At 39.4% G+C, this 12,753-nt stretch overlaps 1 protein-coding gene across 2 annotated transcripts in view; it reads right to left on the bottom strand.

Moving 5' to 3' along the window:
• The window catches only part of nectin1b (nectin cell adhesion molecule 1b), a 165,812-nt gene that overhangs the window by 22,511 nt on the left and 130,548 nt on the right, over positions 1–12,753 (bottom strand). For both annotated transcript variants that reach the window (XM_053235185.1, XM_053235186.1), the window contains exon 8: positions 6,270–6,368. In XM_053235185.1, the coding sequence (XP_053091160.1) occupies positions 6,270–6,368 (99 nt within the window). The remainder of the gene's footprint in view (positions 1–6,269; positions 6,369–12,753) is intronic.

The raw sequence follows: 12,753 nt of genomic DNA on the forward strand, positions 1-12,753 counted from the left end.
GAGCCTTAACATGGACCAGTTTTTTTACTTTCCACCATAAATTTTCAATTGGATTGAGATCCGGACTGTTTGCTGGCCATGTCATTGAGTTGACATGCCTTTCCTGAAAAAAAGCTTTAAAACTGTTTGCTCTGTGGTAAGATGCATTGTCATCCTGAAAAATTATTTCATCATCACCAAACCTATTTTCTATGGATGGAATGAGAAAATGTCCAAAATTTCACTGTACAACTGTGCATTGACTGCTGAGGTAATGACTGCCATCTCCCCTGGTCCTTTACCTGACATGTAACCCAATATCATAAATGAGTTGGGAAATTTAATTGGTTCAGGCAGTCATCTTTATATGTTTTGTTAGAACGGCACCAGACAAAAGTTCCAGCATCATCTCCTTGGCCAATGCAGATTCATGATTCATCACTGAATTTCACTTTCATCCAATCATCCACACTCCATGATTGCTTCTCCTTAGCCCACTGTAACCTTGTTTTCTTCTGTTTTGGTGTTAGTGCTGGTTTTCTTTTGGCTTTTCTATATGTAAATCTCATTTCATTCAGCCGGTTTCTTACAGTTCTGTCACAAACATTGACTCTTGTTTCCGCCCATTTGTTTTTCATTTGTTTTGTTGTGCATTTTCTATTTTCAAGGCATAGTGCTTTGAGTTTTCTATCCTGATGCTTTGACATCTTCCTTAGTCTGCCTGTATATCTACCTTTCATAACCTTCCCATTAAGTTTATACTTGCAACACATTTTAGACACAGCTGACAGGGAGCAACCAACTTCTTTGGCCACACTCCATGTTGAAATTCCTTGTTGAAGGAGTTTTATAATCCTTTCAATTGTTTCAACTGACAACTCTGTCATTGGAGCCATGTTTCCTTTCAATTAGCCAAGTCCAACAGCCCATTAAAGTGTGTAAGCACTCCCTTTTAATTGCTGACTTATTAGCATTTTTAGACTTGTCCCAGTATTTGTTTTAGAAATGGAAAATAAAAATTGATTCCATAATTTTTTCCTCAACATTGAGTGATTCCATAATTTTTTCCTCTACTTGATTTGGAAAAAGACATGCCATTAATAAAAAAAATGTCCTTGAATTTTTTTATGTATATTTCACAAACCAGAATGTTAAGCTATTGAACAAAATCTTTTTTGTGTCATATCTGTGATTTGTTTGTTTGCTATAAAGTAAAAAACCTGGGTGAACATCCTGTGATTCCATAATTTTTGCCAGGGGTTGTAGATAGAGCCATGACAATGAGTCAGCTTTCTCAAGATTTTTATGATCAGTATAGACGATAAATGGGTGTTCAGCCCCCTCCAGCCAGTGATGCGACTCAGTTTAATGGCAGGCAGTTGTCAGTTATCAATGTCAGTTTCTTTCTGCAGGTGATAATTTCCCAGAAAAAAAGGCAACTGGATGAAATTTCTCCAAAACGCTGTGACAGCTTCTGACAACTTCTGTGATGAATTGCTTGGTGTGATCTTGGTGCTTGAGGATGGGGACAGTGCTAAATGCCTCCTTGAGGTGGGAGAAGGCTCGATCTGCAACTGGGGTCCACTTTAATTTCCTTGACCCCTTTTTGAGCAAGGAAGTGAGTGGTGCTGCGATGATGCTGAAGTTACAATGAATAACCTCTAGAAATTCGCAAAGCTGAGGAATCTCTGATGGCCATTTGCTGTGACAGGAGCAGACCATTCTCTGACAGCAGTTACCTTGTTGACTTTCATGAGGATCTCCTTGGTGCTGAAGACATAACCCAGGAATGATATCTTGGACTGGTGGAACTCACATTTTTCCCCTTTGACATACAGCTGGTTCTGTAGTAGCTGGCCCAGAACCCGAGTCTCTAATGTTGGGGAGTACATTAGCATATCATCTATGTATGCGATCATAAAACCTGCCCAGCATGTATTGGAGGACCTCTTTTATCAGACACTGAAAGACCAAAGGCAAGCAAGAGAGGCCATATGGCATCATATGCACTTTTCAGGTCTAGTTTGGTGAGTATGCAGGCCTTTCTAAGCTATTCTAGGGCAGATAGGATGTGGAAGTGTTTAATGATATTTTATCATGATCTGAATAAGTCCTCTATAATCAGTGCACAGTGTGAAACAGTGTGAACAAAGTGAACGAAAGTAGCCATGCTTTAGTGCCTTCTTGATGTATTCTTCCATTCTCATTCTCAGTGGCAGTTAAGGGAGAAATAGGGTTATGAAGTGGTGGTGTGCTTGCCATGAACTCAATGGGGTAGTTGTAAGGGTTCTGAGGCATGAAGCATGGCAGTGAGAGGACCAGCAGATTATTTCCTTTTCTGCCCAAGAGATTATTACATCCATAAGAAACTGAGGATGATAGGGAATTTCTTGCTGATGGTGACAAAGAGGGAGATGTGCTCTTGGTGCAGGGTGCTGATATGTAGGAAAATGGGTTCTGTACAGTGAGTAATGGAGCCACCTATGATGGATCCTCTGTCAAGGGCTTGAATTTTGAGAGGAGACTGGAGAGGTTGGGTGCTAAGATGGAGCTCATCAACTAGGGCCTGGTCTATGAAGTTGCCCTCAGCCCCAGAGTCAATCAAGGCTGAAACAATGGTAAAACCCCCCAAGGGTGAAAACTGGATTGTAAAAATGAACTGGATTGAAAAATGAATTGTAAGGGACTCATCATAGCTTAGGGAGGGGAGGACTGGTTTGTGCATGAATTGGTTGTGTCACTCATGGTGGAGGACATTCTGAACACTGAGTGATCTGATGCATGGAGTTGCTGCAGTAAAAACAGAGTCCTCCTCATTGATACCTTTGGCATTCCATAGCACTGAGCTTAGTTTGGCCGACCTGCATGGGCTCCGTGACACTTTGGTCGAGTGACCTCTCTCGTCCTTTCAAGAGCTGAGTGAGGCAGACAGACAGGTCAATGAGGGAGTCCAAGGTGGCCTGGTCATCATGGCAGGCAAGCTCTCTTACAATGTCATGTTGCAAACCTTGTTGATAAGCCGATTTTAGTGCCCGTTCATTTCATCCACTGCTTGCAGCTGGTGTCCTGAACTCCAGGGCATATTCAGCAGCACTCTGGTTGCCCTGCTTGACAGGCAGGAGTTTCTCCCCAGTCTGCTTTCTTTCTGGGCAGTGATACAATATTTGTTGAAATCCCTCAGCCAAATGCCATAAATGTAACTGAAACGAACAAGAGAAGAAGATATGTTCCCCTCCTTGAGACCAGATGGTCGTTGACCAGTTCAGAGCTTTGTCCATGAGAAGGAAAGAAATCCCCCAGAAATCCCCACTTGCTCAGAAAAGTACAGTACAGGGAGCACAGCAACATGAAACACTTACAGAGGGTTGGGTGACTGGCATATTAGAATATGCCATGAAGATGGTTTCGGACTTCAATTGATATGGACAGTTTTGCTACAATGGCTTAGGACTACAGTTGCTATGATAGCTTTAGGACTGCAATTCCCATGAACAGTTTTGCACTCAAGTCTCCATCAGCGAACAGTTGATAACTTCTGCAAAATAGACTTCATATGAAAACTATAATGAATTTTCGTGGTTACACAATTGCACTTTATGATCATATAGTATACATTTATAGAAGGGAATTATTTATAATCGCACTATCTGGTGTCACCCAGATGAGGATGGGTTCCCTTTTGAGTCTGGTTCCTCTCAAGCTTCTTCCTCATATCGTCTCAGGGAGTTTTTCCTTGCCACCATCGCCTCTATTCATAAATTCATAAATTTAAAAATTTATATCCTGAATTTATATATTTCTGTAAAGCTGCTTTGGGACATTTTCCACTGTTAACAGAGCTATACAAATAAAATTGAATTGAATTGCATGCATGAGCTTGGTGTCAAGTTGGACTAGCTGTTGTTCATGTTGTCCCACTAGCCAGCCTTGAGAGATGAGCTCCTGCTGCCACTCTAGCACACATGCTTCATCCATAGAAACACTGACGTATACTGTCATGTGGTGGAAGCAAATGCAGTTGTAAAATACGCTTTATTTAAAAGCAGACTGGCAAACAAATCCAAAAATATTTGTTCTGTTTACTGATCAGGTGGAAAGCCTGGGAAAACCAGAATCACAAAGTCAATGGGAAGTAGCAAAGTCAGAAAGAACCGGAATATCAATTACAATGATAAAGGCTTGGCATATCAGGAAAAGAGTTTGGAGTCCGTTTTTATAGTGTGGTTGACATTTCTCCTGAATATCTTTAAAAACCAACAGCTAGAAATCAAATGTCTAGTGTATACGTATATGCTTGTATATAAAGGGTAATGTTAATAAAGTTATTTAAGTTAAAGATAAGAGTTCAATCAACAGGTGTGTTCAATCAGAAGTTGGGGGAGCTGGAGCGTGTAAGTTGGAAATTGTAGTCTGGAGCGGCCATGTCTGTAGGCCACAATGCAACATGGGAAATGGAGGGTGCAAGTCACTTGCACTTCTGAGAAGACCTACAGCAGGCCTGGGTTGAAATTTCCCCTGAATATCTTTCAAAACCAGCAGCTAGAAATCTAGTGTCTAATGTATATGCATATGTATGTATGTATATATATGTTAATAGTTATTAATAGTTTAATAGCTTTTAATAGTTATTAAAAGTTATTAAAGATAACAGTTAAAAATAGTTATGGGGAAGTGATTTTAAATGTTAAATATTAAATTGCCATTTATATCTTTACTTACAAAAAAAAAAAATTCTCTATGCTGTGCCATAATAATTAATACAATTAAAAAACTCCTCAAAAAGGTCCTCAAAAAAGCTACACAGATAAGTAAGTCTATCAAAGCTGTTAACTTTTGGACTAATAACCACGCTGAAGGGAAGTGCTTAAGGCTGCAGCCACACAGAAGGACTTCAGATAAAAAGAGAGTATGCTATATCAGTGCATGCATTAAGACCACAAGATGCACACAAACATACACCAACCAGAAACTTTGGTTAGTGCATATATAATGGCACTGGCCATTAACCAGACCTGGTTTGGTTTTTGTTTTCTGGTGTTTTATTTGTTTGTTTTTATACCTTGAATTTAAAGTGATCATAAATGAAAGAGAGGTGCTCTGTCCTAGTGTAACAGATGACCTGGATGAAATTCATTATTCTATACAAGCCTACCTAGATGGATACTTCTCTGGGACACTTTCACACTTTCTGCTGTTTTTCTTTGTGCTGTTTAGCACACTTTGCTGCCACAGTGGTATACAGCAAATTATAATAATAATAGAAAAGAAACCAAAATAAAAAAATCAGCACAGTTCTCACCACTGAGATTTCCAGTGGATATGCAGTGTTTGCATGCCTGTGTATACCAGTATGCAGGCTGATAGGTGGGACAATATACAATGTATCTATGATGCTGAGGTAAACTAAGTGAAATTAGTATTTTTCGCATTTACACGTCCACACTGCATTCTCCATATGTCTTTATGAACCACAGTGACTGAATTAGGATGGTATTGTTGTAGACAAGAGTAATAAAAATTGTATTAACAATCCAAAGCACCATACACATGTGCATTCCCAATAGCGACAATGAAAACATATAGAAATAAAGCTACTGTTTTTCACTAAACATACAGTATAATTGATTTCGAAGGCATTTATTTTCACATACGATACTTACATAATTGTCAGACACATTACATACACTATATGGCCATAAGTATGTGGACACCTGACCATCACACCCATATGTGCCTGTTCCAAAACGATAGGCATTAACAAGGACTTGCATGGTCCCCCTTTGCTATTATAACAGCCTCCACTCTTCTGGTAAATCTTTCCACTAGATTTTGGAACGTGGTTGTGAGGATTTGTGCTCATTCAGCAACAAGAGCATTAGTGGGGTCTGGACTGATGTCAACTGAGAAGGCCCAGTGCACAATCAGATTTCCAATTTATCCCAAAGGTGTTCAATGGGGTTGCAGTCAGGGCATGGGCCACTCAAAATCTTCCACATCAACCATGGCAAACCATGTCTTTATGGACCTTTTTTGTGCAGAGGTACACTGTCATAATGAAACAGGTTTGGGCCCTTTAGTTCAAGTGATGGGAAATCTTAATGCTACAGCATACAAAAACATTCTAGACAATTGTGTGCTTACAACTTTTTGGCAAAAGTTTGGGGAAGAGCCACTTATGGGTGTGATGGTCAGGTGTCCAGGTACTTTTTGGTACTTTATAGTGTACATCACATTCAGATGAAGCAAGAAGACAAAAAGAGAAGCAATGGAAGGAAGAAAACACTACTTACTGGCTTATCAGTGTAGGCAGTTGACTCAGACAGCACCATATCATTGTAAGGGGGATGCAGTGGAAGTTTCATCTCATCCTCCTTGTCCAAAAGAACAACCTTTAAAATGGGGATGTCAATGTCACAAAAACAATAAAAAAATAATAGATTTACAGTAACCAAGGAGCCTTGAGATGATGGTGGAAAGGAATGAAGAACTCTCTACCATTACTATTATAATTAACACCAAATTGATGTGAAATTTCATCCTAAAGAACCAACAGATTTCCCTTTATATGATAGTTTTATCATATATGCTAAAATATGTTTACAAAAGATTTTATAGCTTTTTAAGTATTGTGTAAGAATTTAAAGTCAAAGGTGCAGCAGTTGTGAGTATATTTTAAATTTAAAAATTATTATTAGTAAAAATGCCTTTACTCTGACACCTGCCCTAGATGAAACTGGGGAACTGATATTTATCAAGGTGTGATAAGAGGAATATAGGAAATTATAGTAATTATAGGATCATGGCTGGTTACCATAAACAGCAGAGAGTGATTAGCAACAGAACTTCCCTTGATTGTTAGGGGCAGAGAATTTCATTCAGCTACATATCAAACTCCAGAAACAAATATAAAGTCTAAACTTAGTTATCTCATTTCACCATTATCTTGTAATTTCTTCATTGCACATACTAGCTGTTGCAAATCCTCTGAAACCACCTTTGTGTGGTGGCCTTGTTTGCCACTGTATATCATTAAGAGTAGCTTTTCATACTCAGATAAAATTAGTTCCATAATAAAGTGACTGATGCAGCTTTGTAAAGTGCAGGTGTGTACTGTTTTTGAGTCATACTGGTTTAGGTGTTTGACTAGCCCAGGTGAGCATTGGGAGCAAGGTGTTGAGTAATCTGACTGCCTCAGGGAAGAAACTGTTGTGGAGTCTGCTGGTGGTGGCATGGATGCTCCTGTACCTTCTGCCAGATGGCAGGAGGGTGAAGAGTCACCAAGAAACTTGGAGGTTTTGTCTCTCTCCACAGTTGTTCCGTTGATGTGCAGAGGTGAGTGGTCTACTTGGGTCCTCCTGAAGTCAACAATAATCTCTTTAGTCTTATCAACCTTAAGAGATAGATTGTTGTCTCTACATTCTTCGAGCTGTTTCACCTCCTCTCTATATGCTGACTCATCATTGTTGCTGATGAGTCCAAGAACTGTAGTGTCATCAGCAAACTTGATGATTTGAGTTGAACTGTACAATGCAGCACAGTCATGAGTCAGCAGGGTAAACAGCAGTGGACTGAGCACACAGCCCTGGGGAGCGCCAGTGTTCAGTGTGGTGGTGCTGGAGGTGGAGTTGCAGATCTTGATGGACTGGGGTCTCCAAGTCCAGAATCCATTTGCAGAGGGAGGTGTTCAATCGCAGCAGGCTCACCTTTGTTATCAGTTTCTGTGGGAAGATTGTGTTGAATACTGAACTGAAATCTATGAACAGCATCCTTACATAGTTGTATTTTTGTCTAGATGGGACAGAGAGAAGTGGATGGTAGCAGATATGGCATTGAGCAGTTAGGAAATATTTGCTGAAATGGGTCAAGTGTGGTGGGAAGACTGCTCTTTATGTGTTTCATGACTAGCTGCTCAAAGCACTTCACAAGGATAGGTGTGAGTGTAACCGGCCAATATTCAGGCAGGACACAGATGATTTCATCATTACAGGGATGATGGTCATCTTGAAGCACAGAGGGACAACTGCTTGGCTCAGGGAAATGTTAAAGATCTCTGTGAGGACAAGCTGATCAGCACATTCCCTGAGCACCCAGCCAGGTATGATGTCAGGACCTGCAGCTTTCTGTGGGTTAACTCTGGACATAGTCTCTCTGACATCTACTGCAGACAGACAAAGTACTTGGTCGGTGGGAGTTGGGGTGGTCTTCCCCACTGGCCTGTTGTTCTGTGCTTTGAACTGTGCATAGAAATTGTTTAGTGCGTCTGGGAGCGAGGCATCACCATCACAGACAAGTGGTGTAGCTTTGAGACCTGAAGGCACCATGTCTCAGTTTTCAGCACCATGCACACTTCTGCAGTCATCCACAATTTCTGGTTTGCATATGTGGTGATGGTCTTCAAGGAATTCACATCATCTATGCACTTGCTGATGTAGTCAGTTACTTATGCCTCTAAGTGTACGGTGTTGTAGTATTTAGCCGCCTCTCTGAACATAATCCAGTCTGTGTGTTCAAAGCAGACCTGAGGTGCTGAGACGGCTCCCTCAGACCAGGTTCTCACCTGTTTCAGAACCAGTCTGGCACATTTCAGGAGTGGTCTGTATGCTGGGATTAGTATAACAGAGATGTGGTCCAAGAAGCCAAGGTGGGGGCAGGGTGCAGCCTTGTAAGCACCATGAATGTTCGTGTAAACATGGTCTAAAGTGTTTGTACCACAGGTTGCAAAATCAACATTCTGGTGGAATTTTGACAGCAGCGATTTCAGATTTGTGTGGTTAAAGTCTCTGGCGACTTGAATGAAAAATCCGTTGGGGTGTGCTGTCTGTAAGTTAATGATAGCCCTATAGAGTTCACTTAGCACTTCCCTTGCGGTAGTGCTGGGTGGAATGTACACCATGACAATGAGCATGGTCGTAAAATTTCTAGGCAGGTCGTATGTCCGGCACTTCAGAGTCATAAACTCCACCAGCGACGAACAGTAGCTTGAGACCACAACAGCATTCCTGCACCATTCATTTTTGTGTAAACACACAGACCACTGCCACAAGTCGTGCCAGACAGATGCAGCAATAAACCCTGATAAAATGTATTATGTTGAACTGATTTTCAAAATGATCCTGGTATAATGATGCTGTTACTATGCTGATGCTGTTACTATGGATTTATAGTAGGTTGCAGTTCTACTACAGCCCTCTAGGGGCTCAGAGCTGCACTCCTCCTCTAATTTAACTACAGGTGCAGAAGGCATGGCCTTCTTTTCATGCTACCTGCAATGCTGAAGAGTCCAGATTGAGAAATGTTTGTTTCAAGCTCAAATCAATGTAAGTGTTTTTCTGTTTGGTTTGTTCTTGTTCTTTTCTTCCAGCTGACGTTATATATGATTTGTGATTTGATTCTCATGTTTGTTAGCATGCTAACCCTCAGTTTGTATATTGTATTCTAGAAGGACGCTTTTATATTAGTAGTTTTACTACTGATATGCTCATTGTGTGAATATGGGAAGCATTCCTATGCTAAGACTTCTACTTCACACCCTATTGTGGACTGTTTGGGAATATTCACTCAAGACTAAAATGTTTGCCTGGAAGCACATGGTGGATGGTGATTCGTTTGGACAACCATTGGATTCTCATTGACCTTTGCATCTTCATCATCATCATCATCATCTTCGACAACAACACCATCATCATCAACGATAAGTACAATAGACATTCATCAAAAGACATTCATGTCTCACATTGGACAAGGTGCAGGTTTATCTTTTATCCATAATTCAACACCTTTTGCTATGTTGTTTGCTTTGATGCTAACTGGGTCCATTTATACAAGTTTTTGAGCCTGCTGATCTCTTTTGTTTGTTTTTTTTATCATTTGCCCTTATTGTTCATGCAGTTTTCTACTTTTCAATATTAATTTTGTAAATCCCCATCTGTGTGTTTATTTGGATTTTGTGCAGACAGTATATTTCCTTAAGGCTTCTATCTTGATTTAATATTATTTAAGGTACATATATTAAGAGTGGTTGGTGGTCCCCTCCCTCAAAATATTTTGTAGCGGCTCCTTCTTTGAAAGAGAGGGGGAATGGTTACAAACTTATCTGTTAGCCTTCCAAAGTGCATGAAAAGCGCCTTCTTAACTACAGTTGAGGCCAACAGTTTACATACAACTAGGCGAAAAATATTCAATTTAATATTTCACAACCACACACATTTCATGTTACCATACATTTCTTTTGTCAAGTCAATGAGGGCCTCTACTTTGTTCACATCGGAGGTCATTTTATCTAACAGTCAATTAGAGACAGATTTATTTCAGAATGGCCATCCCACAGCCACACTCCAAAATCTAGTGGAAAGCCTTCACAGAAGAGTGGAGGCTGTTGTAGCTGCAATGCAATGTAAAAATACTGAAGCAACACCTCAAGACATCAACCAGAAAGTTAAATCTTGGAGGCAACTGGGTCTTCAGGCAGAACAGTGATCCTAAGCATACCTCCAAAGTTAAAACAAAATGGCTTCAAGACAACAATGTAAACATTTTGAAGTGGCCATCACAAAGCTGTGATCTGAATCCCAGAGAAAATTTGAAAATTTGACTGAATTGAAAAAACATATCCAAGCATGGACACCCACAATCCCGACTGAGTTACACCAGTTCTATCAGGAGGAATGGGCAAAAATTCAGGCAAAGTATTGTGAGAAGTTTGTGGAAGGCTTCCCCAAGCATTTTGTGCCAGATGCCTTTCCTGATGCAACCCTCCCATTTTATCCAGGCTTGAGACCAGCACTGAGAGTACACTCCTAGGGGCTGGGTTGGGTCCCTAGGAATCAAACCTGGGCCACAGCAGTGAGAGCACAGGATCCTTAGCTGCTAGACCACCAGGACTTGTTATAGAAACAAAGCAGATATCCTAATTGACTTAACACAGGAAATGTCTGGTAACACAAAATATGTGGAGTTGTGAAAAATTGAGTTGAATATATTTAGCCTCATGTATGTAAACTTATGGCCTTAGCTGTATACAAAAGCTGCAAGGAGATCAGCATATCTCTCCACTCTAATAAAATGAAACAAACAAATCTTAGATTTTTATTTAGAATAGTATGTTAATTAGGAAAAAACAATCACCCAAGCACAAATACCAACAGTATGTAGTCACACTGATTTTATTCATTTTTACCATGATAAAATTGAAAATGTTAAACAGAAAATTCAGAGTTTGAATTTAATGCCAGACACTAATGCCTAATTATAGAGACCAACATAACCATGTGGAGCTATTCGACTCATTTACCAACAGCCTGAATTTATTTCACTCTTCTCCTCCTCTAAATCATCCACTTGTGTACTTTTCTTAAAGAAATCCCACCAGAAGCAATCAAATTTCTTATCAAAAATAATAAACTTGGATTGGTTGCATACCCAAACACATTAATTAAAAACCTTACCAGCCTTGGGAATTTTCAACCTATAGGACAATGTCATCTTTTGCTCTGAGATCCTAGAAATGATTGTAGCTCAGCTGCTAATCTTATACATGCAAATTAACTCTAAGTACTGGAGCTAAATGCTCAAAATTGCAGTTTAGTTCACAATTAGCCAAGGAATAAGAGATAAACAAAAAAAAAGAATTTTGTATTACACAAGTTGAAAACATTAAAAATGCTACACTATAGCTCCAATCTAGCCCATCTCTCTTATTCAGAAACTATTGAACTGTATGCACTACTAGGCAATAACATTTATTAAATGGATTAAAGGGTTTATATATATATATATATATATATATATATATATATATATATATATATATATATATATATATATATATATATATATATATATATATATATATATATCTGTTTTCAAAATATGGAAAATTCTAGAACTTTAAGCAGAACTCAAACAGGATTATCTCTGCTAAGCACATGTCTCCCATCTCTCTTGTCTTTGCAATCCATTGCCTTTTCTTTTTTCCACACATTTGTGAGTCTCAACACTGGTTGACTCCAAATACTGAAATGTATCAATCACGTTAAAGGCCAACACCTGATGCATTTCTGAAACTTTTTCTTTTACACCCATGTGTGACTTGCATCAAACACAGAAGTTTCAGCAGTGTGAGGAAGGAGCTTGCTTTGATAGCAGCACTCTATATTTAACACAAGTCAACTGCTACTGAAGTGACATCTTAAGTTTAATACAGAGCTTTCATACTCTAAAACCTCAAATGATCTAGCTATGATTTACCCTTCTGTCTCCAGGGTCTGCAGACTAAAACATCTGCCACCTGAAGTGCAGACTTTCAGCTTTACTACTTTATTTTGATTGAGTCTCGAAACGGAATTATTTAAAATTTGCACACACTGTTTTTTAATTGGCTTACACTCAGTACTGTTGCAGTGAACCATGTATTTAAGTACAGTTTCAAGAGTACAAGTAGTAAATTAATTTTCACCCCTGTTCAAAACACTAATCAAATCAGGCAGATAACAAAGGCAGAGTAAACCTGAGTGTCTGGATTATTTAAAGTGTGATTGCAACCAGATGATTAATCAATTAATCAAGTCACTTTGAGTGGTGATAGGTCCTTTACTGGAAGTCATGTGATGTGAGATTGTGCGCTTTATATCATGGGAAAATGTACTGACAGAAGATCTGCTTTTTCAAAATCTGTAAGCAAGCCAGGAAGGGAAATGAGCTGGATGGAAAGAGATTTCCATCGCTGTCGTTTGAGAGGAGGAAAGACCTGTGATTAAGTCTACAGTGATATGGGAC

The sequence above is a fragment of the Pangasianodon hypophthalmus genome, chromosome 6, assembly GCF_027358585.1.
Source record: "Pangasianodon hypophthalmus isolate fPanHyp1 chromosome 6, fPanHyp1.pri, whole genome shotgun sequence".
Classification (NCBI taxonomy): Eukaryota; Metazoa; Chordata; class Actinopteri; order Siluriformes; family Pangasiidae; genus Pangasianodon; species Pangasianodon hypophthalmus.